This window comes from Drechmeria coniospora, chromosome 02 (genome assembly GCF_001625195.1).
Source record: "Drechmeria coniospora strain ARSEF 6962 chromosome 02, whole genome shotgun sequence".
Classification (NCBI taxonomy): Eukaryota; Fungi; Ascomycota; class Sordariomycetes; order Hypocreales; family Ophiocordycipitaceae; genus Drechmeria; species Drechmeria coniospora.
In genome coordinates this window covers 7,712,194-7,735,323 of record NC_054390.1, presented here as the reverse complement: position 1 = coordinate 7,735,323, position 23,130 = coordinate 7,712,194, and the positions used below count along the sequence as shown (strand labels likewise).

At 54.8% G+C, this 23,130-nt stretch overlaps 8 protein-coding genes and 1 non-coding gene across 9 annotated transcripts; 5 read left to right on the top strand and 4 right to left on the bottom strand.

Moving 5' to 3' along the window:
• Window positions 1-872: 872 nt before the first annotated feature.
• Window positions 873-1,935, bottom strand: DCS_05241 (uncharacterized protein; the record flags this gene model as incomplete). The annotated part of the gene is made up of 2 exons (XM_040802547.1): window positions 873-1,483; window positions 1,551-1,935. The coding sequence occupies 2 exons, from the start codon at window positions 1,933-1,935 to the stop codon at window positions 873-875; spliced, it is 996 nt and encodes a 331-aa protein (XP_040657580.1).
• Window positions 1,936-4,001: 2,066 nt separating this feature from the next.
• DCS_05240 (nucleolar protein) lies at window positions 4,002-6,816 on the top strand (the record flags this gene model as incomplete). The annotated part of the gene is made up of 2 exons (XM_040802546.1): window positions 4,002-4,298; window positions 4,390-6,816. 2 exons carry the CDS (start codon window positions 4,002-4,004, stop codon window positions 6,814-6,816), a joined length of 2,724 nt encoding a protein of 907 aa, XP_040657579.1.
• Window positions 6,817-7,538: 722 nt separating this feature from the next.
• Window positions 7,539-8,462, top strand: DCS_05239 (G-patch domain-containing protein; the record flags this gene model as incomplete). The annotated part of the gene is made up of 1 exon (XM_040802545.1): window positions 7,539-8,462. The coding sequence occupies one exon, from the start codon at window positions 7,539-7,541 to the stop codon at window positions 8,460-8,462; it is 924 nt and encodes a 307-aa protein (XP_040657578.1).
• A 267-nt stretch (window positions 8,463-8,729) lies between these two features.
• On the bottom strand, window positions 8,730-10,235 carry DCS_05238 (uncharacterized protein; the record flags this gene model as incomplete). The annotated part of the gene is made up of 3 exons (XM_040802544.1): window positions 8,730-9,190; window positions 9,291-10,064; window positions 10,154-10,235. The coding sequence occupies 3 exons, from the start codon at window positions 10,233-10,235 to the stop codon at window positions 8,730-8,732; spliced, it is 1,317 nt and encodes a 438-aa protein (XP_040657577.1).
• A 1,166-nt stretch (window positions 10,236-11,401) lies between these two features.
• DCS_05237 (actin-like ATPase domain-containing protein) lies at window positions 11,402-13,826 on the top strand (the record flags this gene model as incomplete). Its single annotated transcript, XM_040802543.1, has 9 exons — window positions 11,402-11,451; window positions 11,528-12,098; window positions 12,152-12,199; window positions 12,323-12,389; window positions 12,464-12,701; window positions 12,770-12,872; window positions 12,951-13,066; window positions 13,135-13,354; window positions 13,428-13,826. The coding sequence occupies 9 exons, from the start codon at window positions 11,402-11,404 to the stop codon at window positions 13,824-13,826; spliced, it is 1,812 nt and encodes a 603-aa protein (XP_040657576.1).
• Window positions 13,827-14,526: 700 nt separating this feature from the next.
• DCS_05236 (uncharacterized protein) lies at window positions 14,527-16,031 on the bottom strand (the record flags this gene model as incomplete). The annotated part of the gene is made up of 3 exons (XM_040802542.1): window positions 14,527-14,811; window positions 14,895-15,778; window positions 15,959-16,031. 3 exons carry the CDS (start codon window positions 16,029-16,031, stop codon window positions 14,527-14,529), a joined length of 1,242 nt encoding a protein of 413 aa, XP_040657575.1.
• A 262-nt stretch (window positions 16,032-16,293) lies between these two features.
• Window positions 16,294-16,365, top strand: DCS_t60. The gene has a single exon. It is a non-coding gene; the product is annotated as a tRNA-Met (tRNA).
• Window positions 16,366-18,443: 2,078 nt separating this feature from the next.
• DCS_05235 (uncharacterized protein) lies at window positions 18,444-19,226 on the top strand (the record flags this gene model as incomplete). The annotated part of the gene is made up of 2 exons (XM_040802541.1): window positions 18,444-18,720; window positions 18,802-19,226. 2 exons carry the CDS (start codon window positions 18,444-18,446, stop codon window positions 19,224-19,226), a joined length of 702 nt encoding a protein of 233 aa, XP_040657574.1.
• Window positions 19,227-19,934: 708 nt separating this feature from the next.
• Window positions 19,935-22,805, bottom strand: DCS_05234 (cell wall proline rich protein; the record flags this gene model as incomplete). Its single annotated transcript, XM_040802540.1, has 1 exon — window positions 19,935-22,805. The coding sequence occupies one exon, from the start codon at window positions 22,803-22,805 to the stop codon at window positions 19,935-19,937; it is 2,871 nt and encodes a 956-aa protein (XP_040657573.1).
• Between the last annotated feature and the right edge of the window lie 325 nt (window positions 22,806-23,130).

The following is a 23,130-nucleotide window of genomic DNA, read 5'->3' as shown; positions in this document are numbered from 1 at the left end:
GGCAAGAAGGAGGCCAAACGAAGTTGCAAGGCGATGATGGAATTTGAACAAAAAAAAGGGCCGCCAGAAAAAAGAAAATAAGAAAATAATGACACGGGCGACAACCTGTTCGTTGCCTTAGTGCCTGAACATTGAAGACAGACTGCCCGTCATTTCAAATTCAGGTCCACTGCTCGAGGACGCTTCCATCCAGGCAGGCGGCCGAGTGTTAGCTGTCGCTGTCGCTGGGCGACCGCTGTTTCAAGGCCGCCCTGCAGAAAATAATGAGGATCCCCTTGTACGACTCCATTGACAAGGGATACGACAAAGAAAAGTAGGGCTGGCAGTGACAAAGTGTTAGGTGCTCGCTGTGTATTTTCTCATCACCGACATGAGCTTCTGATATTCGCATCCGCTTCGATTCCCCCAGTGGCCCCCTTGGTTAAGGATTTCTCCTGTGCTACATGTACATGCACTTCCTTCGTCTGCCACTCATAGGATTTGTGCTATTCTACCAACGCGATCATATACACTAGGCGTGAAGATTCCCAACGAGGCCCTGTCGCATCCGAGTTGTCACGCCCTGAGGCATGTGCGTAATGTGTGCACAGGGCTCGGTTGGTTCCGAGCTCTCTTCCGTTGTCGAACCAGCATGCGTTCAAATCATGTCGTCTTCGTCGACAGCGGAGGTCGGCAGCCGATAGGTTTCATGTGAGAGCTGCACCATGTCATGATACTCTCGCCCATAGACGGACGTTCATCCGGAGAGAATCATGGCACGATGCAGCGGACCGACGTTTTCAGCGCTGCGAATCTTGCCAACAGCCACTACCCGGGTACCCTCACGGCACCGCGTGGTAGCCGCCGCATGATGGAACGATGCGTCTGCGTTGCTATGTCGGTGACCCGTGGTCTCGTTCAATTATATCTTCTCGTCCCAGCGGCCGCGTGCCATCGTTGAGAACCATTGCCTCCCGATGTTGTCGTCGAAGCCGCCTCTCCTCGGCCGAATGTTCCCTGGCTCGTAGAGGTTGTTGATCGGCCAGCTGCTCACCCGTGTCTTCCTCCACTTCCTTGATACTTTTTGGCAGCTCCTGGACTGGCCGCCGAGGTCCATCTTCGGCCATCAGTCCGGCATCCTCCAGGGCCCGCAGGCCACGCTTGCTCTGCTTGATGCGGGTGACAATGTCCACCAGTCGGTTGCTCTTGAGCTTCATGTACTCTCTGAACCTTCGACGTCGTTCTTTAGGTTCCCTTCCCCAATCTTGTTTCGCGAGCCATTTTTCGACAAACTTGGCCATGACGAGCTTGTATGCGCCGTACTTGTTCACCAGTTCGAGGATGAACATGAGACAGAACCGCTCGTCCATGTCACGCAGGTGATACTCATCCCAGTGGCTGTTGCTGAGATCGGGGGGGTCGTTGCTCTGCAGAGACAGCTCCAGCGATCGCACCAGAGCCGAGTAGGCTTTGGCATCATGGAGCTTGGACAGGCCGTCGAGTTCTGGGAGGAAGAGAAGAACCATTAGCGGGTCCGTCGCTTCCACGGCGGAACCACCGACAGCACCTACCCATGGTCTGTCCGGTCAGGAGAGCTAGCGCTCGCAGGCATCGTATTCGTTCGTCGCCGTCTGGTCTTGTGATTCCGTACAGAAGCGTCGTCGTCGTCTCCGGATCGTTGATGGCCCTGTCGCAGAGGATCTTGGTGGCGACTTCACGAACCGAGAAGTTTGGGTGCCTCAGAAGCTTATCTAGGGTATCGAGATGAAGCGCATCTTCTGTGTCCTGCGTGATGTATTGCGTCTTGGGTATGAAGGGCAGGATTTCGTTCTGGTCGCGGATGCTCTTGAGTCGCTTCACGATGGTGCTGACGATGCCCAACGAAGCAAGGCCGAAGGCCACTAAAATGACCCTTTCGTCACGAGAAAGGGAAACGAGACTGCTGTACCATCCCATTGTATCGTAAGAGGAGATTCTCCATAGCACTGTTGGTCGCAGATGGGAGGTGGTGGGAAGCCAAGCGGGAGTTGCCAGGAAGGTGTAAGTACTTGATTAGGTATGGTGCATTAGTGCACGTGCTGTGCTGTATAGGTAGGTAATTGTACTTAAGTAATGTACTCCGTACTCCGTACAAGTATGACGAGCATTCGTACTAGGTCACGTCACGATGGAGAAGTCACTCCTGGTTAAGTGCCTAGTAGGTTCTCCGTATTAATAATAGCATTTGGTTCAAGTACCTACGTAGTACTTAAGTACTTGTAATTTCTTGCAGGCAGTAAGCACGGAGAACGGAGCACATGCACATGTACAGTACTCCGTTCGGGTGCCTGTGTTGTGCAGTGTACTTACAACTTAGTACAGTATTACTACGTACTGTAGTACAATTCAAGTACTGAGTAATTACTCCGTACAGCACATTCCTGTGCCTACTGTACCTTACTACCGCTATGTACTTACAGAGCTAGTACTATGCATGCAGTGCGTGCAGTATTACTGTACTTGGGCGTGCACGTAAGTACCTACGCGAACGTGCCCTATTTCGTGACAGCCTCGTAACCGGATGTCAAGGTGCCGACAGGCTGTTAGGGTGGCGTTTATGTAAAGCACTTTCGTTCTAGTCAGTAATTTATCATACAAATACAGTAGCTATACAAACATAACACAAGGCATTGTATAGTGTTTAATATAAGAGCCTGTTAAAGTACAAAAAGCTAGTACATACAATAGTATGTATAGAGTCAAAAAGCTAGTACATACAACAGTATGTATAGAGTAACAGTAAGGTACTATAACGCTAATATATATTATCGCTTAACATACATTGCTACTCAACATATATTGCTGCTTCAATATATATGGCTACGTAACATACGGAGTATATTGCTACTTAATATATATTGTCGCTTAACATACTTGAAGGCAGCGATTGAGGCACGATTGAGGCAGCGATTGAGGCAGCGATTGAGGCAGCGATTGAGGCACGATTGAGGCAGCGATTGAGGCAGCGATTGAGGCAGCGATTGAGGCAGCGATTGAGGCAGCGATTGAGGCAGCGATTGAGGCAGCGATTGAGGCAGCGATTGAGGCAGCGATTGAGGCAGCGATTGAGGCAGCGATTGAGGCAGCGATTGAGGCAGCGATTGAGGCAGTGATTGAGGCACGATTAAGGCAGCGATTAAGGCACGATTAAGGCAGCGATTGAGGCACGATTAAGGTAGCGATTGAGGCACGATTGAGGCAGTGATTGAGGCAGTGATTGAGGCAGATAGAGGTACAACGAGAGTTAGTATTATTTACAGAGCAATCATTAGGTACGACAGTATATTGAGAAGTAACAGCTGTTGGTTGTACAAATAACTGTTAACTGCATATAAGACTGTTAAGTAATAAAATGGCTATTAGTATTAAAATATGTTATAATTATGACTATATTGTAATAATAGGCTGTTTAATTAGTAAAAATAATGTTTATTCGAAATTGCTAAAAAGCCAAAAAGTACTGTTGCTTTTTGACAGCCGGATTTTTATAAAACTGGCTGATACATCTACGACATAATAATTTTTACAGCACAGACTGTTAGAGTTGTTACTCTGTTCAATTGCTACAATATGTCGCAAGCTACAGCACAAACTAGCCTTTAACAGTACGTTAGTACGCGGATTTAGGTGTGACAGTACCGAATAGCTGTGAAATGCACTAAACATTATGTCTCGCGACTGTTCAAAAACAGGGGGGCTACAGGTATGTAAGTAAGTACCTACGAGTGCATGTAAGTAAGTACAGTATGTAGGTGTACTTAAGTAAGTACCGCCAAATTCTGGAGTCGAAAATGGGTTGCTTTAGGCCAGAGCACGGAACCATGCTCGGCTTGACAAAGTGGAGTATTCTGCGATGTTATCGATAAGAGACCAAGGTTCGAAAAATTCCCCCCCAAGTCTACTGGGCATGCTTCATTCGTTCATTGTTCGACTGTCAGGCCAGTGGAACGGAAACCAGTCGATCACTTGACAATCAAACTACCATGGCCGGTTCCCAGCTCAAGCGCCTTAAGGCGTCCTTGAGAGAACAGGGCATAACCGGACCTCAACAATCCAAGAAACAACGGCGCAAGGCCGCCGAGGACGGCAAGGCCCGCAACGACAAGAGGTTGCAGAGAGGGGTCATTTTGGAAGGCATCCGCGAGCGCTTCAATCCTTTCGACCTCAAGCACGCCAAGGGACCCAAGTTCGAGGTCACCTCGAATCGCGTGACCACCGGAGATGCTGCCAAAGGTATCAAAGGCCGGCCTGGCCAAGCCAGAGCCGCTGCCGAGGAGTTGGTACGCTTCTGTCTCTCCCGCAAACCCTCACGCCCTCTGTTCCTTGCCGTATTCTGAATGTGTTGGCATATCTAATGCGTTTCTCCAACAGCGCCGTGAGACCCTTCTAGTCGATATGCAGCGTCGGAACAAGGTCGGAGGAATTCTGGATCGAAGATTTGGAGAGAATGACCCGACAATGGCGCTAGAAGACAAAATGCTGGAACGATTTGCCCGAGAGAAGCAGCGAAGTCACAAGAAGAACTCCTTGTTCGATCTGGAAGACAGCGAACCGCTTGAAGGTGGCCTCACACATATGGGCAAGGCTCTAACATTCGACGAAGGCGCGGCAGTGGATGACTTTCAGGAAGAGGACCTGGACTACGACAGCGACGCTTCGGAGCGAGAACTTCAACGACTTAAGCGCGTTCGTGCCATGGCTGCCGAAGGACACGACGACCATGAGGAGGGGCAACCGGAACGAAAAAAGTCGAAGAAGGAGGTTATGGAGGAGGTCATCGCGAAATCGAAAATGCACAAGTACGAGCGGCAGGCGGCGAAGGAGGACGACGAGGAGGTTCGCGCCGAACTGGACAAAGATCTCCGGAATATCCAACTTTTGCTCTCCTCGAGCGGCAAGAACGGCCAGAAACAAGGGCGCAGCGAGCCGCTGGTTTCCATCATTGCTGGCGAGGACAGAGACGCATTCGAGAAGAATTATGATCTTCAGGTCAAGCTCTTGGCGCAGGACAAGAGAGCCCAGCCGGCGGATCGGACAAAGACGGAGGACGAGATGGCCGAGGCCGAGTCGAAGAGACTGAAGGAGCTCGAGGACAAGCGACAGAAGCGCATGAAGGGAGAGGAAGTCTCTGACAGCGACGAGAGTGACAAGGAGGACAGCATGGGCGCGGATGAAGCTATCGACGCCAACCTGTCCGACGAGGATGACTTTGGCCTTGGCAGCGGCATCAAGACCCGACCAACGGCTACAGAACTTGGCTTCGACGACGAAGACGACTTTATCATCGACGATGATCTCGTCGCAAGCGGCTCGGATCTCGAACTGATGGATAGTGACGAAGAATCGGATTTGGGTGATGCGGAAGAGGATGACGACGAAGAAGAGGACGACTTCACGAAAGGGCTGCTGAACAACGAAGAGGCCAGAAACCCACTCTTCGCAGCGGAGTCGACTGCTGTGCCGTCGGCGCTCGAGAAGGTGGACGGTCTTGACTTGCCATTTACGTTTCCCTGCCCTCAATCATGCGAGGAATTTGTCTCGGTCACGGCCAGCTATCCAAGCTCGAGCCTCCCGACTATCATTCAGCGAATAAGGGCGCTCTATCACCCAAAACTCGACAGCAACAACAAGGAGAAGCTCGGCAAGTTTGCCATGGCGTTGGTCGACTTCGTTTCATCAAGCCAGGACAGCAAGATGTCGACTCCGTTTCCGGTGCTCGAAAGCATCGTTCGTCACATTCATTCGCTTGCGAAGATGTTTCCGATTGAGATTGCCAGCCGGTTCCGACATCACATGCAAGAGATGGGCGGCGAGAGGCCTCTTGCGCTGGAGCCGTCGGATCTCATCGCCCTCACGGCGATCGGGACCATCTTCCCGACGTCGGATCACTTTCACCAAGTCGTCACGCCGGCGATGCTGACGATGGGACGCTATCTAGGGCAGAAGGTGCCTCAGAATCTATTCGACTACGCTACCGGAACGTATCTCTCGATCCTTGCTCTGCAGTACCAGCAACTGTCCAAACGCTACGTGCCCGAGGTGATCAACTTCTGCCTCAACACTGTCAACTCTCTGTCGCCCACCGCCACGGCCAAGAAAACGGGCAACTTTCCCCGGCACGAGCCGGCAGCCGGCATCCGGGCTCGCGATTGTGGCGATGTTACCATCCGGAAGCTTACCTTGGCCGACTGCGCTTTCGCTGACTTGAATGGGGCGAAGGCTGCGTCTCTCACAGTCGCCGTACTAGACACAACTCTCCAAGTGCTCGACGCGGCAGCCGACCTCTGGACAGGTAAAGATGCGTTCCTGAACACTTTCGAGCAGGTCGCAGGCGTAACGCAGCATCTGCGTGGAAGTTCCTGCCGGACACATCTGCCGACTCGGCTCCGCGAACGGGCAGAGAAGCTCGATGGCAAGCTCAGCCGGATGATGCGACTCGGCCAACTGTCGCGTCGGCCACTAGAGCTGCATCACCACCGGCCGCTAGCCATCAAGTCGTTCATACCCAAGTTCGAGGAGACGTTTGACCCAGACAAGCACTACGACCCGGATCGCGAGCGCGCCGAGCTGGCGAAGCTCAAGGCCGAGCACAAGAAGGAGCGCAAGGGCGCGATGCGAGAACTGAGGAAGGATGCCAACTTCATGGCGAGGGAGAAGCTGCGCATCAAGAAGGCCAAGGACGAGGCGTACGAGCAGAAATACAAGAGACTCGTGGCGGAAATTCAGAGCGAGGAGGGGCGAGAGGCGAATGCGTACGAGAGGGAACGAAATGCGAGGAAGCGGGCGAGGGATCGGTAGGTATATCACTGAGTGACAGCCAATTCACGCCTCCCACCGCTACTTGTAACGTATATTCTACACCACCAATGTCCGATCTTGGTCATTTTTGGAGCTGCACGTTGCTTGGGGTCCGCCAAGGTGCGTAACTACGTACGTACACTGTACATACTCCTGAAGATGCCAGAGACGAGGACAATACGGCATGAATTTCATCTTTTGGCGCAGAGACTTGTGACAGGCGTTGTTTTATTCAAGAATAGAAGCAGCATTATCATGGGCTTCGTCGTATAACGAATCACTTGCAGACGCTTCCACGAGCTGGTGGGTGTTGGCTTTTTGCTTCGGAATGCGGCCACGCTATTGAATCGTTACAAGTGTAGACGTACAGAAGCATAAATACAATTCGCGCATGTAAGAATACACGTACTCATCATAATTTTATTGACCTGTTCGTACGAAGGATATATCGTGTAATAAATATATCGGTCACGATCGGCTGTTTATCGAGTCGTGCTACGACTGGCTGGAGAGAAAGCGACTAAAAGTGGATCTCCATCGACAACGTCTAGTACTTACAGGCTACACAGTTTGTCACAGCCTCAACCTTTCTTCCTAGTTGTCTTTCTTCCTTTCTTCGGCATTCTCATCTGCAAGACCAACGAAAAGAATTTGCGGCTTCGGCTTTTGTTCATTCTCTCCTTGTTTGTTTCCCATCGCCGATGCCATCCACGCATGACACCATGGGCGCGGCGCGGCCAGGTGTCGACGACGATGAAGATGACTATATGAAGATGATTATTCAAGAACCCATCCGCAAGGAGACGTCCATCCAGCGCGCCGCCCGTCTAAAACGTGAGTCTCGAGCGCGCGGCATCCAGAAGTCGAAAGCGCAGCTCGAGGAAGAGGCAGTCGAGGCACGGGAAAAGGCGCTCGCAACCTCGCTCCTAGAGGACCCCCGTTCGCAGAAGAGCAAAGGACTGGCCATGATGGCCAAGATGGGATTCACAGGCGGAGGTCTCGGCAAGGAGGCGGGGATAACGGAACCAATAAGCGTCAGCCAGAAGGACGGCCGTGGGGGTATTGGTCTCGAGGCCCTGAGGAAGCGTCAGCGGGAGGAGTCTTCTTCAGGTCCTCGATCCGCCAAGACGGCCAAGCTGGAGGACTTCGACCCGGCAAGCTACCGCGAGAGAATGAGCAAGGAGCGGCAAGACGATCGCTTGGAGAAGCAGGTCGTGGCCGCTCAGCGGCTCGCCGAGCGACTCGACGAACCCCAGGCAGTCGAGGACAAGAGGAAGGCGAGGCGGCTCCTCAAGTCATACCCCGTCCTCTACCGGGGCTCTATCATCCAGCGATTGCAAAGGGAGCGGACGCAGAAACAAGCTGCCGAGCTTGCGCGTCTGCCCATCTTCGATGCCGGCGGCGAGGAAGACGCCGACGACCGCATCGCCCTCGGGACACAGACAACGGAGTATGAGGAAGCCGACGACCTGGACGAGGACGATGAGGAACTGGACGAGTTCAACGCGTCGCCAGTGGAGGGCCGATTGTCGACAGTTCTGGAGTACCTGCGGGAGAAGCACAACTACTGCTTCTGGTGCAAGATGCAGTATCCAGAAAAGGAAATGGACGGCTGTCCAGGCCTTACGGAGGATGATCATGATTGATGAATGCATTTCCTGTCGGTTCCGACCTGGCCCGAAGCGAAACGCGTGCCACGGCTTCGATGGGTGAGGGTGCATCATTGAGCGCCAACTCGACGCGAAAGTCAAAGCGTCTCGTCCCCTGCCACGACAATGAAGGCACAGTTTACTCTGCTCTTCAGGCTTTGGATGAGGGAGGTCGGCGTGCTCCTCGTGGAATTTCTACGAACGCTCAACCCAACCCCCGGGATCCCCTCCCCTCCATATCCAGGGCCATGTCGCAGCACGGCCTCAGGTCGCGACGATCGACTTGCCAACAAAGCAGGCCTCCTCAAACATCCTGCCATCGCTGGTGCCAATTTTCTCCAACCCGGGAGCGATGACAAAGTCCACCATCCATTCGTCCTCGGGGGTCTCAAGGTGGATGGCGAAGCCCCTTTCCATCGTCTCTTCGTCAAATGGTACCGGGCCATGATGGTATCCCAGATCATCGTTCTTTATGATGAAAAGGGCCCGGGAGCGTATCAAGATGACCATGAGTTGGGCAGCCCGTTGAAACAAGCCGGATATGGCTTTGCGAAGCTTTTGGCGATCGTTGAACGGGGCAAAAATCGAGATGTCGTCGAACAAGGCGTCCGCACGCTTTTCAATTTCGTCCTTGTTTAGGCCAATTTCTGTGTCGATGAGCTTTGCTGTGTCAAATTTCATCCTACTGATGATGCCGAGCTCGGTCGGGTTCTTTCGGCTCCTTCCTGCAGGTCGTCAATCGTCAGCGAAGCGCATCCCGCGGGCCAGGAGATGACGGTATGAGAGGAGGATGGGATGGCGGGATGAGGGGTGTTAGAAGTTTACTTATGGCCGTGTTGAGCATTCCGACGAATGTCTCGCCCAGAAGGCCTCCCCAAGTTCCATTTTTGGCTTGAAAAATATCGAGGCATAATCTATTCCAGGCGAATCGCTGGAGCAGGAAGGTCTGGAATTGCGGTAGCCTTTTCTTCTTCCACTCCTTGATCTCGTCGATAAGTTGGACTATCTCGGCGGTGCAGGAAGTGAGGTCAACCTCCTCGGCTGGAATCGTCAAGGTTGATGTGGCCATCTGCTGAGCAACGTAGTCTATTCCGAGCCATCGCTTGCAGAGCTCCCCGTCGAGCACTCTGTTCGGATCATGGTTGTCGTCTCGTGACTCCTTTTTCTTCAAGTCATCAATGGCAAGCTGGTACTCCTTGATGTCCTCGCCCTGTTTGTCGTGCCGTGCCTTCCACGTCCTGGCCGTTTCCTGAAGCTTGTTTTGGTTCTTCTCCAGAATGGCGCATTTCTTCTGGAGTTGGCCAATCTCAAGCCTCTGGTGCGCCAGACTGTTGGTTAGGATCTCTTCCGATTGTTTCCTTTTCTCCAATACCATGCCCTGTTCGACGAAGGTGTGGGCAAGCCAATCGAAATGCAGGATAGCCTCGTCTCTTCCTTGAGGCGTGGCACCGAGTCTGTGATGCGTGGCCTCTTCCTCCTCGGTTTCTTCCGCTTTCGTCTCGTCAACGGACCTGTTGCGCTGCTTGGAAGTGGCGAGTGCCGCGGCATCGGTTGCCTGCTTCGCAGACCTCGTGGACCGAGAGTTTCTTGTGACTGTGACTGTGACGGTTTCAGCAACGATTCAACGACACAGGTGCGCCGCTACTGAGATGACATAGCCATATGGTCAGAACATGCATCCCCTTTACCTTTCGGGTTCTTCAGAGCCGGCTCAGGGGTCAACTCATAGTCTTCGTCGGCCGACTTGACAGCACTTCTCTTTCGAGCCATAGCAGCGACGGATTGACGAAGAGCGACTTGTTGCCTTTTCCCGTCCAACGGCCTTGATTTCCGGTTGGATGAAAAAAAAAATGAAACGAAACTGTAAAGGCACCTTGCAAAATTGACTGACTGGTGTTGTGAGAGAAGGCTGGACGAGAGGAGTGTGTGAATGTGCAATGACGAGAAGGGAGGGAGAGGTAGGTAGGTGGCTCTGGTAGGTAGGTAGGTAGAGTGAATTACCAACGTCACCTGAATAGCTCTGGTCAAGGAATTGTCAGCGGGAAGCAAGACTATGTAGCAACAGCTGGCGAGGTTGACTGAGCTTGGGGCTTGGAGTGAATGCCGGGGTTGGATGACGGAATGAACAGAGGCAAGGAACACCAGAACAATGTTGCTCCAAGGAGTCATTAGAAATGTGCAGTTCCAGAAAGAGATTATGCGTGGAATGACGAATGACAATACCTACTGTCCATGTCCAGCTGAGGTGAGTGATCGAGGCAGTTCACTAGACTTAAGAGGCACCATACTCCGTACGCGCTTCTCAAATAGCAGTGTCACAAACCATGCAATTGTATCTCTCGCGGCAATCAGTTCGTAAAGTATCTCCGGCAAGCTTCTCTAGCTCTGCGTCGTCCTCGAAGTGGCCTCTCTCCTTCAATCTTCGTTTGCACTCCGCCTAGACCAACCGACATGGACAACGAAGTCAAACAAGATACAGCCATTTGCAAGAATTTTTCTATGCCAATCGCCGCAGGTCCTCTCAAATCTTCGGTGTCTCGATGGAATTCTTCCTCCTCCAACCATCTTCCTTGGGTGGGTTGTTGCGAGGCGGTGTGTGGTCTGCTCCTTATTTTGTCGCCTCACCATTACCTGAACCGTGTCATTGTTCCCATCTTTTTCTTTTGGCCATGCAGTGCCAACATCCTGGAAGCAATCAGCACTTCGATGTGTTCCTTCTAGGTTTCCTGGCCAACCTCGTGGTTCTCCCCGTGGTCCTTTGCAACCCTCAACCTCAGCACACGATCTCGCAGTCTGCCCGCAACTGCCTGACCTTGCTGCCGTGGCGATTATACACAATTCTCCCTTCTCCAGCTTTCTTTCTTCTGTCATTCTTCTGCTCATTTCTCGCTTCCTGTTCCCAATCAGCAATCAACGACTGCATTCCCGCATGCGCAATGCCCGCAACCTTCCAACCGATCATCATCGGCCTCGATTTTGGCACCACGTACGTCTTCGCCTTCGCTTCCCCCGTTTCTTCGGTTCGGTATGCCACTTTGCTCTTTTCTTCCTAACGGTAACAGCTACTCGGGCATCGCCTATGCTCCTTTCGGCGGCCGCACTACCGTCGTCGCTGGGTACAAATCACGCATGGGCACGAACATGGAGAAAGGCAAAACGCCGAGCACGCTGCAATACCAATCCAATGGAGATGAGCCTCTTTGGGGGTACGATATTCCCCCAGGAGAACTCCCTCTCCGCTGGTTTAAGCTGCTTTTGCTGGACGAGAAGGATCTTCCTTCCCACGTCCGCGACTCGCCCTTTGTCCGAAGTGCGAGAGAGCAGCTAAAGGAACAGAACCTGCACGTTGTCCAAGTCATCTCCGACTTCCTTCGCCAGCTTTGGCACCATGCCCTCGGCCAGATGGAGATCACCATTGGAAAAAGCCGGCTCGATGGTTCGATCTTTGAGCTCGTCGTCACCATGCCTGCCATCTGGCCGGTGTACGCCCGCATGAGAATGAAGCAAGCCATCGACCTCGCAGGCATTCTTGATTTCAGATCCGCTGGTCCCACCGCTCTAGCGTTCGTTTCCGAGCCAGAGGCGGCCGCCTTGGCCGCCATAGACACCTTTTCCCACGGGGCCGGATTCAAGGTCCGTTTTCAGCTGAATGCTGGCCGTGTTGACTCGCTGTAAATTAACGGTAGCAGAAAAACGACCAGGTTGTTGTATGTGATGCCGGCGGCGGTACAGTCGTAAGTTTGAAGGGCCCGGCTAACATTCATATACCCCTACCCCCCCTCCCCTTTTCTTGCTCTTGCTTGCTCTTGCTTGCTCTTGCTTGCTCTTGCTCACCCTGTCTTACCTGACCCTTCTAGGACATCATCACCTACAAGGTTGTCAAGGAAAATCCGGTCAAAATCAGAGAAAGCGTTCGTGGGGATGGTATCTAGCCTCTAATCCTCCGTCACTCTTCATTCAATCTCTCCTACACTGTCTGTTGCTAATGAAGGACGCAGGAGAACTCTGCGGCGCCGTTTTCCTTGACAACGCCTTCAAAGATCTACTACAAAGGAAGATTTCCCGCAAAATATGGAATAGGCTGGGTCCCCAGGGGATTCGCTTCATTATGCATCACTTGTGGGAGAACGGCATCAAGCCTGAGTTCTGCGACGAGTCCGCCAACCTCGAGTTTCATCTGCCGTTTGGGGGCTGCAAGGAGGATCGCTTCCAATCGCCAACAATGACGTTCACCCCGTACGTCGTTGCCTTTTTCCTCAAGATACTTTGCAAAGCAACAGGCCCCAAGTGACTGATAGAAACAGGGAGGAAATAAAGCGAGTCTACAAGCCAGTCGTTGCCGAGGTTGTCAACTTAGTTTGTCGTCAAGTCAGTCAGGCAAAGAGGGCCTCCAAAAGGCTACCCGAGGTGTGTTGTCGAAACGCGAAACGAGGCCATCGAGGTCGGCATAACACGATTTTTTACTGAATGAATATTATCTTACAGTACGTCATTCTCGTCGGCGGCTTTGGTGCCTCTCGGTTTCTAGGGAATGCCCTCCGAGAGGCGCTTGAAGAGCAGGCTCCCCATACAACAATTTTGCAGGGACAGGGCAGCAACCCGTAAGTCCTACATATCGGGTCTTTCGAATACTCTTAGCATTCTGGAAATCCTGACTATCTGCCTGCAGCTGGACCGCCATCGCCAGCGGCGCCGTTCTGCGAGGGCTCTCCAAGAACGACCCCAATCCCGCCGTCCATGTCGACGCTCGCGTGTCCCGAGCCAGCTACGGAACAGTCTGCAACATCCTGCCATGGGACGCCGATGGGCATGACGCTCAAGACAAGTTTTGGTGTCCCATCCACCGTGAATTTATCGCCATCGACCAGACAAGGTGGTTCATCCATAATGTAAGTCGTTGCCACCTGGCATTCATCTGTTTTGTTCGACTTCAGTCTGGTAACCGCCCGAACGAGGCTGTAGGGAGATACTCTCTATGAAGAGGAGCCGGTGCTCCATACATTCTGGCAAGATGTGGATAAATCGACGGATGTGATCGAGACCGAACTCGTGTACTCGACCGCCCGCACGCCCCCCAGCCGGTGCGACAGTTCGGTAAAGCACTTGTGCAAGGTCCGATGGAGCAAGTTACCCAAATTCCATCGCCTACCTGTCTGGAAAAACAAGAAGGGACAATTCTTTCGCCAGATCAGCTATGAGATACAGATGGTCACGGATGGCACGAGCCTTGATTTCCAGGTCCTCTACGAGGGTGCAATTGTCGCATGCCAGAACGTAAACGTTGACTATTCCCGCACCGGAACGTCTGTCGAGCACGAGCAAGGAGCTCGCTGCGTCAAGTCGGGACGATTCGGTATATAGTGCATCGAGGAGCCAGAGTTTGTGTTTCTGTTTTCATCCGGGATATAGGAACGGGGCCTTTTCAAGCAATCAACCTGTTGCTTTCGATAGGGAAAATGCATATCAAGAGGTACCCAGGGAGGGACGACACTCATCTCGCAGTCAGTGATGGATATATGTGACATGCTTACAGATGAAGCGAAGGCCTCCTGGAGACGTAGGCATGGGCGGGTCATCTGGCCTCTTTTCTTCTCGACAGATATTATTCTTGTTGCGCTCCGACCAGATGACCTGGTCTTCCCACCCAGTACTCTTTTCCAAAGTTGGCGCTGCGAATGTTGTATGGGTTTTGTCAAATGCAAACCATTCCCCTCGCAAATGCAGCTACCGTTTGTTTACCTTGTCAAAAGTCCAAGGACGCCTAAAATGTGCACCAGTGTGCTCCCTTGACACAACGTAATGAAATGGCCTGTCGATACAGATCACAATTTTATTCGGTTCGTCTATTCATCCGTCTCCCAACTCCAGGAGGAATTCATTGTTGCCTCGCCTCCGCTTCCACTCGTCTCCACCTGGAAGCCGCATGGCTGAACTCGCCCAACCCCGACTTCGCCGGGCTTCTCCAATATACTGGGCGCTGTATACATTGCGTTGTTCTCTCATGCCAAAGAAGGCATGCCAAGGTCACCCCACCCCACTGCATCGGAGCAACAGGAGTTGCCTACCTCTTCTTGCTCCGTCTCTTGTTGGCCTTGCCGGTATTCTGAGAGCCAGATGCCTTGGCCTTGCTGAGAGATTCGGTACTCTTGTCGAGCATCTCAAAGTCTTCGCTGGCAGAGTCGGTACCAGTGGGCGTGTGCTGCGGTGTGTCGGAATCGTCCTGGGCGTGGCCGTCTGCGTTGGCGGCGCCGTTGGCCAGAAAGCGGCCCAGGCCCTTGTTAAAAATCCAGACGGGAAGTCGGACAATTGCAGTATCCTTGAATGTCGGCTGGAGAAGCTCGTTGGGCTAGGTGATGGTAACGTTAGCGTGATGGCTCGGGTCGTGACGCATCATGGTCATGGGTAATGACTGGAGCAAGCAGGACTCACGTCGAGGAGATACTCGTTCAGGTTCCCCTCCTCGTCCTCTTCCTCGAGGAAGACGTCGCCAACCGAGTCGACGACGAGAACCTTGCCGTTCTCGGCAACGACCCTGCGGCGCGCGCCGGCTGGGGCGGGGTTCGAGGAAGGGTCTCGTGACACGCTCTGGGCCTTGCGGAGCCTCTTGACCCGTCCACGGCTGTCCTCCCTCTTGGTTTCCCTCTCCTGCATTCGTCTCTGCCTTCTGTTCATGGCCATCGGCATACCATCTTCGTCCACGGGGGTGGAGGTGCCAGGGGTAGAACCAAGGGTGGGGCCCGAGGCAGATTCGATGTTGGGGATTCCTGCGCTGTTGCCCCAGGCCGTGGTCCTCGCAAACTTGACGTAGCGCTCGACGAACTCCTTCTGGCGCTTCCAGCTCATGTACAGGACGAGGTAATGAATGGCGCCGCCACCCAAGACGAAGAGGCCAAAGACGACGGTTCCCAGGCCGGGACGGTACCGGCTGTAGTAATAGTCGGTGCCCTTCCAGAGAGGGAAGCCATTGGCGAGGAAGTGATCGTATCGAGCGCGCGACGGCCCGCGCAGGATGTTGGCGATGAGAGACAGACGGGCCTGGCGCTCGCCGGCAACCTTGACGGCGGACTTGACCTCGGATGCAGTCGGCGGCTTGGCGGCGCGGCCACTGGGCTTCGAGGCGGCGGCCCTGGCGCGTTCAGCCTTGAGCTGCTGCTTCACCTTGTCCGGGTGCAGCGACCGGGTCTTCATGCGGTAGGCCTTGTTGATGTCATCCTGCGATGCCGACGGGGAGATTCCAAGAATGTCGTAAAAGGTGGCGGCCGGGTCGGACTCGTGCGAGGAGATTTCGTCGCGGATGCGGAAGATTTCACGATCTACTCGATAGCGACGTCGTTAGTGAACCGATTCAGCAGTCAGTCGGCCCATTCAGCGGTCAATGATTCAGCAGTCAATGGATTCAGCAGTCAAGCGAGCAGGCCGGCAAGGCGCCGGCGAAGCGGAGGCGAAGGGATGGGGCACGGCGCTGCAAAGTGTGCAAGCGCCCACAAACCTACCTTCTTTACTCCATGCCGCGCTCAGTGGCGTGAGGAGGGACAGCAGCCCGATGGAGAGGTATTCGATCTTCATGTCTGCTTCAACAGCACGGCGCTGAGTGAAATTTCGTTGAAGCTGACAAAATTTCCATGCAGCAACTGCTGGACGAGGGGGGTCCTTTCTCGGTGCAGATCAGTGTCACATAGGTGGCCAAAAGGGGCCAGGGGTAAAGCATGGAGCCTGCGGGACAAACGTGGGGTCTCGGTTCCAGTCTGGGGTGGGGCTGCGGATGGGGGTTGAAGGATTCATAGTGTCCAACAAGGCAACGACCTTCAACAATCAAAACAAGTTGCAAAGCAATTTGGCGCAGTGGAAGCGCGCCGGGCTCATAACCCGGAGGTCGCACGATCGAAACGTGCAATTGCTAACTTTCTTTTTGAGGCGGGATGACGCCACTCCTTTTTTTTTTGTAGAGCACACAAGCACTCGTACCTTGAATGACCTGGAAGCAATTGAATCAACCAACCTCTAGCTGTTTTGCTCTTTATTCTTAAAAAAAAAATCCCCCGGTGTACCCTCTGCACTCGCATTGCTAGAGATGTACGCACGATTCTCGCATCCGTCTTTTTTTCGGGTTCATCATGTCTCCTGGCAATCTACGGCTCGTGACGACAGGACAGCAAGCGCAGTACCACACAATGTCTCGCTCACACATGAGCGTGTTCTTATGTACGAAGCACATGGCGCCGCCAGGTTGAGCAACACAAGCGAAGAAGTCGAAGACATTCCAAGAAGCACACTCGGTTTTAGTTTTTTACCCCCCCTCCCCCAAAAAGATCAACTGGTCATGTAAATGCAAATGCCCAGAACAGGCGAGTCCTCGATCCGACGTATGACTCAATGTATTTCGTCTCCAGGGTAGGTACCAAGGCGCCCTTCTACGGCTGTGAATATTATCGGGGTGAAAAACCCATACCACGTATTATAACGTACTACTCGCCCCCCCCTTTGTTGCAGCAGGCCTCGCACTAAGGTGTACTGTAATATTGCCATGCTGCATGTTTCTGTACAGTATGGTGTGTCACTGGCAGCTGTACGGGGTACTTTCTGCAAGGTCGTGCGTCACTCCATGCAATGGCAACGGCAGCAACATGGCGAGCAGGCCTCCTCGCGCCGACGATGACCCCTACTAGCATCTCGCACTGACGCACGACAGCAGACAAATAAATACCTGCAAGGATTGCAGTACGGTGAAAGTACTCCGTACTCCGCGCTCCGTAGTAGAGTCTACTTGTACGGACTACTCCGTACATACTTGTAGAATACATGTAATGATGCTTAAAATCCACGCGCCGTACGCCTACTAGGAGGTACTCAAGAAGTACTTGCAGGTGTAGCACTCCGTACTCTCTGCTATTCCTCAGTAATTGTGCTGCAGTTACTCCGTGCATTTACTTACAGTACTGTATTACAGTATTCCTCTGGTTCTGGTACTTGTACTGAAGTACATACAGTACTAATAGGTACTAGTATGTACGGAGTACTTACCCCTAAGTACATACTTACTACACGCTTACATGTACTCCAGACTGTGTGCTCAGTACCTACCTAGTACCTAGGTAATAATAGTGCAGTTCGCCTACGGAGTACATCTAAGTACATGCTTAAGTACAGTAAGTATACCCATGTAAGTACGTACCTGATCCAAGCAGCAGAAGGCTTTTCTATGTTAAAACCTGTACTCAAGCTTGTACTTAATACTCGGTACGGAGTACATGCGCAGAGTAATAATACGGAGGGGGTACTGTACTCCGAACCTGCACGGAGCACTCCGTACTAATAATATACTATACTTACTGTACTTGTACCTGCACAGTACGGAGTACCGAGAACCCAACCACCAACTTATTCCCAGTATGACCACCAGCCACTCGAATTTTGGACACCGCCCGTACGAGGGCGTCCAAGTGCATGCGCACCTACTCACTGAATGCGCCTACTGTACAAGTACTCCGTAGGTGTACATGTACTTCGTGCGTCCGCATATAATGCACGGGGTACTCCGTACACCTTCTCGTATTTGCGTGAGTAGTACCGAGTACTTCGTGCTCCGTTGAAGGTTTGCCTCCGTGAATCATACTCACTTTCGCAGCTGCTGCATGACGCTCGCCTCAAGGTGTCATCCACCTCCCTCACTCGCATCATTCAACCTCGTCGAAGCACGCACGACCTCCCTCTACCTTTTCCTCATCGACGAATCGACAGCCCGTCGCTGCCTTGCGCGCTGGATGGGCTGAAAAGTGACAAGAGGCGGTGAATGTTCGCACACGCACGATTGTACGCTCACGAGTGGTCACCCCCCAGACGCCATCTGCTTGTCTTGCCCATCGTCTGTTCGACCTCGACCTCGCTCTCGCCTCGTCCCGTCCCTTTCCGTCTGTGCGTCTCGTCCGGTTTCCGAGCTCTTCATCGGCTGCAACCCCCGGCCCCTTGGCACCCGAGGCCATGACATTCCTTGATGGCCTCTCCGTCGGCCCGGCCGGTTTCTCCAGGCCCGCCGGCGCCCACCACCGCCGCCAGTCCTCTCGCTCACGGCACAAGAAGCGCTCCTCACGCTCGCGCTCGCGCTCACGATCCAACTCCCGACGTCGCGGCGCATCATCGCTAGCCGGCTCACTCCTCGCGGGCCTCGGCGAGAGCACCCACCACCACCACAAGCACAATGCCTCCAGGAGCTCCTTTTTCAGCCTCGGCAACTGGAGCCGTTCGAGCTTATTTGGAGGTACGAAAAATCGCCCAAGCCGGTGAAAGAAAACTGGTGGGAGGTCGCAAGCGGCCCGTCTGGCTAACCCGACGGCACCAGGACGATCCTCCTACTACAAGCGCTCTCCGCGACAAGGCTTCATGCAGCGGGCCTACAAGCGGCTCAAACACCTCCTCCGGGACCTCGTCCGTCATGCAAGGCGCAACCCATTGAAGGTGTTCTTCCTCGTCATCATGCCCCTCCTCACCGGCGGCGCCCTCACCGCCCTGCTCGCTCGCTTCGGCCTGCGCATGCCCCCAGCCCTCGAGCGCATGCTCGGCGTGGCCTCCCAGGCTGCTTCCAGAGGCGGAGGGGTCGGTCTCGTTGGCGACGCCGTCCGCATGGCTGGTGGTCTGGGTGCCACCCGCCGCCGCGACGGTAAGATGCAGTGGGAGCGGAAGCCTGCTTCTCGCCATCGTCGGGCCGCCGACGACGCCGACGGATGGTCAGAAGGCATCATGGGTGTCGCCAAGATGTTTATCTAACTCGCGATTTCCTCCCACGAGCCGGCTAGTGCTTCCTTCAACGGGAGACCGTTGAACGTGCACGAAAATAAGTCATGGCTCGTCAGGCGACGGGAACAGCCATCACGACCTCTCATCCATTGATCCATCTCAACTTAATCTCATTCGTCTGCAAACTTCTTATATCCGTCTACATCGGCATGGCCCGGGGAGCGGACGGAAAAGAGACGAAACGGAGGTAGGCTTTGCTGGTTCTGCATTCTTTTTTGAAGCAACTATGTTCAGAGAAAGCACGAGGGGTAGGGGTCGTCGTTGATTTTGCACCCCCCTCTTTGCGCCCTGCAGCCTCCCCAAATGGAGCTGACTGCAGGGCCAAGCTTTGTGATCATGCTAAATAACAATGTTCATTCGATCGTCAATCCCCCCATACACACTGCCAGAGATGCCGAGGTGCTCGGCCTTTCATCTCCGAAATGCCCATGGCCTGCCGTTCCTCGACAAACCAACCGCCTGAGCGACCTCGATGTTGTCTCAACCGAGTCATCTGCGAAAAGATGAGATGCTTCGAGTCCTGATCCGTCGAGCAAAAAAGGGGGGGGGGGAGGAGGAGGGGGAGATGTGCAGCATTACATAACATCCATATACATTCATGAGTGTGAGAAAGAAAAAGAATCGGCCCTTGCCGCTGCCGTTGTCCCCACCTGCTCGTTCGCTCCAACGTCAACTTCGTCATGATAGCGCGCCGTCCTTGTTGTTGCTGTTGTTGGCTTTCCAGAACTGCATCATCCGACCAAGACGCTGCTTCGTTTTGCTTCCCATCGACCTCCTGTTGTCCGACTCGTTGTCGAGCGTCATCTCCATCGAGAGCTTGCTCCTCTCCCCGTGCGAGCTGCTGATGAGTCGGCTCAAGCTGACCAGGCTAGACCGTCGCCGTCCGAAGGCGGCGGACGAGACGGAAACGGGTCGTTGCTCTCGGAGGCTCGGCTGGGACGTGCGAGCGTGCGGCGCGAAAGCGCTGTCCCTCGTCATCGTCGAGTTGCTCGACGTCAGGGACGGAATGTCGTAGTCCACCGATATTCGGACTTCCGGACCGGGCTCCCCCATGAGGAGCGATTGAAAGCTGTTCTCATCCATGACCGAGGACGGCGCCGTCGAGACGCGATTGGGCATCATGGACATGGGCGACCGAGGGGATGGGTGCGAGGACGACGCGTAGCTCGTCGAATACGGGCTCGTTGGCGCCGTAGCCGAGTTGCCCACAAAGGATGGGCCGAAGTCGGTAGGCGATAACGCTTTGCCGGGCGAAGACACCGTCGAGTCTGGTGCGCCGTAGAACAGGTTGGCGCTGCGGAAGATGATGGATGGAGGCTCCTGGGCGGCAACCTCGTCCGGTAGCGACGTCTTGGAGCACCCGGCCGCCGTCATCTGACCAGCCGCCTTCTCACCCTCACTTGGCCACGCGTCTGGCCGGCGCGGCCCAGCTGCCGCTTCGCTGGACGACGTGCCATCCACCTCGGGGCCGCCAGCAGGGGGTGTCATCTCGCCGTCGTCGGAAGCGTCGTCGCAGGACGTTGCGGCAATCGTGTCCTCGAGGTTGGCCTCCGATGAACTGGCGGCCGTGGCCGCGCCGTTGTCGTCTTCCTCCTCCTCCTCAAACACATCTGCCATGGTCGAGTTGCTGCCGAACCGGTGAATGCCGGCACCTGCGGCGTCAAAGGGTGGGAGATCCGGCGCGGATTCCGTCCGACGATGGTAATGCATGCCGGGCCCGCTGAACCCCTTCAGACCCTGTGCGCTATGCAGTCTCCTCTTGCCAGGGTTTCCGGCCGCTCGCTGCGCGGCGTCCCACTCGGGGTTTTGAGGGAGCGGGGTGTTGAACGGACCGAGCGCCGCGTCCAGGTCGATCATGAGGTGCGAAGCATCCTCTCCGAACCGCGGACTCTCCTTGGGGGTTGGCTTGTCCATCGCGGGAGGTGACTCCTTGCTTGCCACCGCTGGACCGCCTGCTTCCGCCGCCGGACGGTTTTCCTCGTCGCCGTCGTCACAGGGCCCCACGGAGGCGGGAGGCGTTGGCGGCCGCGCGTCACCAAGATTCGTACGCTTCTTTGGTCCTCGAGGCTTGAGAGGCAAGATCGAGCCAGCCCAGCCCTTGACTTTCTTTTTCTTGCTCGCCTTCTTCATCGCCTTCGTGGACGCCGCGGCCCCGTCCCTTCCAGTCTCGGTCGAGTCCGATTCGAGATCGGATGACGAGGTGCCGGATACAGCCTTGGCACCGGATTCCGATGAGCTCGAGCTCGACGATCGTCGCCTCGTCGGCGCCGCCGAGAGCAGGAACGGCGACTCGAGGCCAAAGAATGACCATCGTTTGGACGTCTTCGTGGTTGGCGCCGTGGTGGCAGAGGCGAGCGACTGCGCATCCGCAATGTTGAGCAAAGTTGGAATGGAGTTGCGCCGCTTCGGAGAGGCGCCTGCCACTTCGGGAATCGCAAACTCCATGGTACGCTCCAGGATGGCACCTGCGGTGCTGGGCCTCGAATTATCCCGCGCAGGGCTTCTAGCTAGGGACGCCGCCGTCTCGCCCCCGGAAGGGGAAGCGGCCGACATGATGGATGAAATGCTACCCGAAACCGAGTGCCCAGGCCGGGCAGTTGCCGTGCTGGACGTGTCGCTGGATACCAGTGACAGGGGCCTCGGTATGAACTCGAGCCTGTCGGAGAATCCAACACGCGCTCGTGCCGGCCTGGCGTGTCGCAGAGGGGCAGCCTCGGCGTCGGACGAGGGAGAGGTGGGCGTCGTGGGCAGACCTGGAGGTTGAGCAGCATCGTTCGGTCGCTTGCTGCTTTCCAGTATTTGCGCCGGCTCCAGCAGATAGGTGGGCCCATCCCGGAATGGCATCGGCGGTGCGTCGGTCGAGGTGAGGGTGGTTGGACTGCTCGGGGCACTACCGCCCCTGGGCATCATCGAGTCCAGCTGGGGCAAGTCGGAGACGGATATGGTGCCCGAGATGCCCCGCCGGTGGCCGCGTTTCGGAGGAGCGAGACCTGGAGAGGAAAATCCGCTGTCCGACTTGGTCGGGCTGGCGCCCATGACGGCAATGGAGTTGCCGTCGCGAATGCTGCCTCCTACAAATTCACTGCCACCTCTTCGATGTCCATGTCCAGCAGGCCGTGAGGATGGAGCAAAAGTCCTCACCGAATGGGGCGACAGCGGAGGGCTGAGAAAGGGAAGCGAGTCGGGGTCCGTGAGAAGAGCGGCTCCCGGGTTGAAGCTGAAGGCGGGAAGCGCCATCGGTCGACGAGGCCGATCGGCATTCTCGGGGGTAATGCTAGAATCCGTCATGCGAGACTCGATGGCTGACATTGGCCGTCGGCTGCTGAGGCAAAAGGTCGACAGCGGAGAGGATGGTAGAGAAGGCGGTTGGGGAGGAAAGATAAAGGTCGGATTCCCAGGACGCAGGTCGGGGAGGGAAGAAGGCTCTCGGGGCGAGCTGATCGGGGTGCTCTCTTGCGTTCCGGCCGGCAGTGTGCAGGAAGCGTCCTCGACAATTGGAGCAGGCGAGGCGCCGGTGGGAGCCAGATCAGGGCCACTTGCAGTTGCCATCTTCTCTAGCTGCGCGCCTCGGCAACTGAAAGTGATGGGCAACTACAAAATCAACTGAACCATAGGAGGCAGAGGGAAGGCGACGAATCGTGGAGAGAGTCTCGTTTCGTTCCACGTATATTCCCTGCTCGAGTTCGGGGCATTCGTCGGGGATGGTGTCGTGATCGAGGCAAGGGCGAGCGATAATCGATTCTGGGTGTTTTCGACGGGACGTGAATCTGGCCACGGGCTTAGCATCAATGCCACGACAGGAGGGTAGAAAAGGCCGCCGAGCGGAATGACGGCCGCGTAGGTATGAGGAGAAGGAAGGGGCACCGAGATGAGG